The sequence below is a fragment of the Poecilia latipinna genome, unplaced genomic scaffold, assembly GCF_001443285.1.
Source record: "Poecilia latipinna isolate Pla-1442-1.1 unplaced genomic scaffold, P_latipinna-1.0 Scaffold1765, whole genome shotgun sequence".
NCBI classification, from domain to species: domain Eukaryota; kingdom Metazoa; phylum Chordata; class Actinopteri; order Cyprinodontiformes; family Poeciliidae; genus Poecilia; species Poecilia latipinna.
The window spans coordinates 83,395-88,374 of record NW_015114381.1 but is presented as its reverse complement, the minus strand read 5'-3'; the positions used below and the strand labels follow the sequence as shown (position 1 = coordinate 88,374).

Genomic DNA, 4,980 nt, shown 5'->3' with positions numbered 1-4,980 from the left:
ATCTCCCCCGGTTAAAAACCCAATATCAGTCCCAAAAACAAACCCCCGAAATTTTTTTTTTTTTTTTTTTTTTTTTTTTATGAGTTAGATGAACTTCATATCAATAATTCTGAATAAATGTGAATGTGTCTTTTCAGTCATATTTGCTACACCTAATGGCATGGTAATTTCAGTCTCTTATTGTAGAAATGCTGGTATATTTCTCTATGTCTAGCCCTCGCATTACTTCTGCCTGCATGTTATGCAGGCTTACGTTTGACTTTACTTCGTAAATTTTGCATGTGGGTCAGCGGAACATTGTTGGTTCCTTCTGGGAGTCAAAAATATATTAATTATATCACTTTAACAGAGATCATATTAGATCTCTGCTAATATGGCTTTACATGAGTTCACTCGCAATATATTCATTTTATCTCACCGCTCACTCATTTTGTAGTGTTGAGTTATATTTTTGTAATAAACAAAATATTTGTGCCAAATCTTAGGCCCTGAATGGACAGATATAAGCACGGCATGACGCCACAGACAATGATGTAGTAGGTATGCTGGGACAATACGCGGGGCTGTAATAGTGACAGAGAACAAAAACATAGACCGTCACCACATTTATTTATGAGAGAACACTGCATGCAAGAGAGAGAGAGAGAGAGAAATGGAGCTACATTTTTCTTTCTGTTTGTTTTTTTTTGCTTTTCCAATTCTAGGTATATTATTTATATATTCAATAAATGTGAGGGATTTTTAAGGTTCAGTTATATAAAAACTTAAAACATGAAAGTGGGGTTTTGAAATTTATCCACCCTGAAACCTGGTTTCAAAAATTATTGTTTCTGGTCTCTCAAGAGTCCGAATCCATGTGGACTCAGCCTGGAACTCAAGTGCAACTCTTTGTGCGGGCGGGGCCTTAGATTTCATGTGTGAAAAATTAGGATTTAGACAAGGATTGGTCAGTGTTTTAAATGAAAGGCAACATTTTTACTAATAAATGCTCAAGACAGAGTTGTGTCACCTGTTGCTATCTCCATTCACATAAAGACTTTCATCTCTTTTTAACTAAGTTTTTTCAGTTTTTAAAAAAGAAGAGATTACTTTATAACTTCTTAAAGTTAAGACTGATGGATTATGTTACTCTGCTTAATTTACTTATTATGTTGTAGCTAACCTTATGCTCCATGTCATTGGCAGGCAGAGCATCTTATGGATCTGCGGCGTAAGGTCTCAATGCTGGAGGAAACTGTGAAGGAGCTGGAGGCCCAGCATTGCCACGGCATTTTCATCTGGCGCCTCAGAGGTTTCTCTCACCTCTTGCGCAACCAAGAAGCAGGCCAGACAGTGGTGGAGCACAGCCCTGGCTTCTACACAGGCCGTCCAGGCTACAGGCTGTGTCTGCGCTTACACCTGCAGACGCCCAACGCCCCACGCTGCTCCAACTTCATCTCCCTTTTCGTCCACACTATGCAAGGAGTTTTTGACGGGCAGCTGACATGGCCTTTTCAAGGAACGATCCGGCTTGCCATCTTAGACCAGGGACCCGAGTGTCAGCATCACATGGAGGTCATGGAGACAAAGCCAGACCTGCAAGCCTTCCAGAAACCTGTGATTGCACGCAATCCCAAAGGATTTGGCTACGTCACTTTTTTGCATCTGCAACAGCTGAGTCAGAAAGCTTTTTTGAAAGATGACACTCTGCTGATCCGCTGCGAGGTGACGCCACGCTTTGATAGCATGTTTCATCGGGAGGGACCGGCCGTGCAGCCAAGAGGACCTGAAGCATCGATTTCAAAAGAATAAGGTCAAGCTTCTTTATTTGGGATTGGTGTCATTTTGGTTGTATAGAGCACAAGTACCAGTGTTTCAGTATTGCCTGTTTATCATAAAACATACACAGCAGAAAAGATTAACCTCGCTTTCATTCATCAAAGTGAATTTTCCGGTATTTATTTGTTCTCCAATGTCTGAATGTTTGTTTTCATGAATGTCTTTTAAAGACGTCTATGTCTTCCTCTGAAAACTTGATCTGATTTAATCTTGTGGCTTGTTAGAGGCATGGGAGTGGGTTTGGTACGATTTGAAGCGATGTGCTTCTAAGTAACAGCATAAAATTAGTGGATTATCGCTTTGATGCAGATTTTAACTTTGTGTATCACAGCTTTAATATTTAATTTACATTTCAACTACTATTACTCTCAATATGTATTAACCTTTGATTCTAATCAATACTTTTCAAGACCTAACGTTATTTCTCCGGTTATCTCTAATAGATTTCTTTAGAAATGATATGGCATGTTAGAAACGAGCTTTTTGTTTTTCACAAGTTACAACCAAACACATAAAAACTGCTTTCAGCTCTAAATCTGAGCATAATTGACTTTTACTCAAAATAAGGAGTCTTAAAATTCAGTCTAGTCATAGTTATGATGTGGACTTGATAAATCTTAATATTATGTGCCTGTATAAAGTGCATCTTAGTCCGTAATTTTAAAATGTACATGTTTTTCTTTCTTAGGAAAATAACTGAATTAAAGAAATTAGTTGGATCAATAATTAGTTGTCATCTGAGTAAGTGTGTAGGTCTCAAAATACAAGCCTCTTCATATTTCCTTATGAAGTCATCTATTGGTCCATACTGAATGAAGATATAAGTGCAGAATGCAGGAAAAATGAAAGACTACAAAAGAATTCAAAGAAAAACAAAACAGTGAGTCTGTAGAAATGGCACTGAGCTATGTGAAAATTATTTTATTGAATCCACATTTTGTATTCCAACGTTTGATATGAAATTATCGACAATAAATGCTGCAGAACATCAGGAAAAAACAGTTGTATAGTCTAAATTGACACTTTAAAAATAAAAAAGGCGTGAAGAAATGGGAGAAAGTGAAGGAAATAAGGTGCTCCTGTATAACATATAAAATATAAAAGATTCTACCACAAAAACATAAAATTAAGTGCTTTGGGAAGCCGGATGGGGAGACTGACATCCCCTGGTTTACAGTTCACTGGATGTTTAGTGAAAAGTTCTTAAATCAGGGCATGTGTGATGATGTTTCAGCAGTTCTCAGAAGAACAAAGTGATTATAACTCTAAGCTGCGCTTTAATAAAAACTTCACATCACATATTTCTGCAAAAATCACTGCAAAAAGTAATTAAACCTGGTGTGCTCTTTAAAATTTCCAATCATAAGCAGAAATGAAAAAAAAAAAAGATTTACAATCATGGAACATCGTAGAAGATATTCCATGGGTTCCATTGCTTTTTGTTGTTTTGTTCTGCTGTTTTAGCTGCAGAAATGTAATTTTGAAATAATATTTGATGTTTCTTACCTATTCCTGGGTAATGTGATTAGTAAATATAAATTTAACATAAGTTTTTGCTGCTTGTCGAGCAGCAAAATGCTTACTTTACTTTTTGTTTTCTTCTTTGCAAACTATGTCATTTGATTTGACGATGTAAACAATGCTACTGTCTTAAAGTTTTATAATATTATGGGATGGCTTCTTAAAATTGTCATTTGTTGCTTGTTAAAATGATGCTCTCTGTAATCATTAGGAACCCACATTTTCGGACGCACAAACAGCACCTTTGAAAATGCCATTTCCTGCATTTTAGCAACCTGCTGAAATAAAACTGTTATTCCATTTCAATAATTTGGACTTTGTAATGTACTCATTCCCTTCATTTGTCATGCAGCTCCAAAACTAAGGATAAACCAAATAACCTGAACTTACAATTCTTACTAAAAGAAAGATGCACTATGAACTACTGTAACGTCAAGATAAAAAAAACAACAAAAAACAGAAATGCCAGGAGGATAAGAAGAAGGGTTGGACTTGGCATCTTTTACAAGTTAATGCTGTGACTATTATTATTCATCAATGTATGGAAATTTCTTGTTGGCTCCATATCCTGGGTGACCAGGTTTGGGTTCTTCCTCTTCTTGTCTGGCTTCTTGCTCAGAGTGACTTTGAGGTGTGTCCGCAGTATGGTCTGCCTTGCTGCCTGTTAGAGATGCTGACATGGCGTGTCGTATTAGTACAAAACCGGAGATAAACGCTCACCATTGTCCTGCGTCGTTTTTGTTAGCCATCACAGGTCTCTGATTTTTGACTCACTTGGAGCTTTTGGAGCATCTTTTTCACATTTGAGCGTGCTCTGCGCAAAGCACTCCGCCATCCAGGACAGCACTTCTCCACAATATCGAACCTACACAGAGATGGAGAAATAGCTGAGGATTAACCAGTCTCTGCACTTCCATAAGTTAAAAAACAGTTGCAGCAGAAGCAGCCATGCAATGCATCAAGGTGATGCTGCCGGTCTACCTGAGCTTCCACTGATACCAGTCGCCTCTCTTGGTCCTTGAAACCACCAACGATCTTTAGCAAACTCTGAACCCTGAATAAAAACATAAAGCTTAAATTAGTTGTAATAATATCACTTGGTGAATTAAATTAAAGCTTAAAATAATTTGGCTTTGGACATAGTCTACATGGAGCTTGGAAAAAAAAAAAAAAAAAAAAAAAAAAAAAACAGGCTATCTTTTAATGATCTAACAGATTGGGAGTTCACAGATTTATGCTCCTTAAAACTGAAAAATAATTACTTCGAGGAGGTAGTCTTGAGTTTCTCCTCACTGCTCTCCCATTGCTGGCGCTCCACTTTTGCCAGGTAATTCTCTTTCTGCACCGTCTCCCATGTTATGAGCCTCTGGTCTAGTCCTACTGGCAGCTCCCTCTCTGCCAACACACAGGAAAACAAGCACACAGACACATGCAGGCAAAGAGAATGAAACAAACTAACAGAATTCCCTTGAAGGCAAAAGATGCAACAACACTGAAGAAACGCTTTGAAGTACTTCATTTTTTATAAATTAGCTCCCAAAAAAATGAAAAAAAAAAAAAAAAAAAAAAAAAAAAAGGCTTTTTTTTAATGTTTTAAAAGATTGGGGGTTAACAATTTTTTTCCCCTTAAAAATAAAAAAA

At 37.1% G+C, this 4,980-nt stretch overlaps 2 protein-coding genes across 2 annotated transcripts in view; one reads left to right on the top strand and one right to left on the bottom strand.

Annotated features, from left to right (window-relative positions):
• Positions 1-3,641, top strand: part of traf6 (TNF receptor-associated factor 6) — a 12,106-nt gene extending 8,465 nt beyond the window's left edge. The window contains exon 8 of the mRNA XM_015061002.1: positions 1,186-3,641. Within this exon, the coding sequence (XP_014916488.1) occupies positions 1,186-1,791 (606 nt within the window). The 3' untranslated portion in view covers positions 1,792-3,641. The remainder of the gene's footprint in view (positions 1-1,185) is intronic.
• Positions 2,725-4,980, bottom strand: part of trpm5 (transient receptor potential cation channel, subfamily M, member 5) — a 34,562-nt gene continuing 32,306 nt past the window's right edge. The window contains exons 23-26 of the mRNA XM_015061000.1: positions 4,602-4,734; positions 4,321-4,393; positions 4,114-4,204; positions 2,725-4,012 (exon numbers count right to left, since the gene is read on the bottom strand). Coding sequence (XP_014916486.1) covers positions 3,867-4,012; positions 4,114-4,204; positions 4,321-4,393; positions 4,602-4,734 — 443 coding nt within the window. The 3' untranslated portion in view covers positions 2,725-3,866. The remainder of the gene's footprint in view (positions 4,013-4,113; positions 4,205-4,320; positions 4,394-4,601; positions 4,735-4,980) is intronic.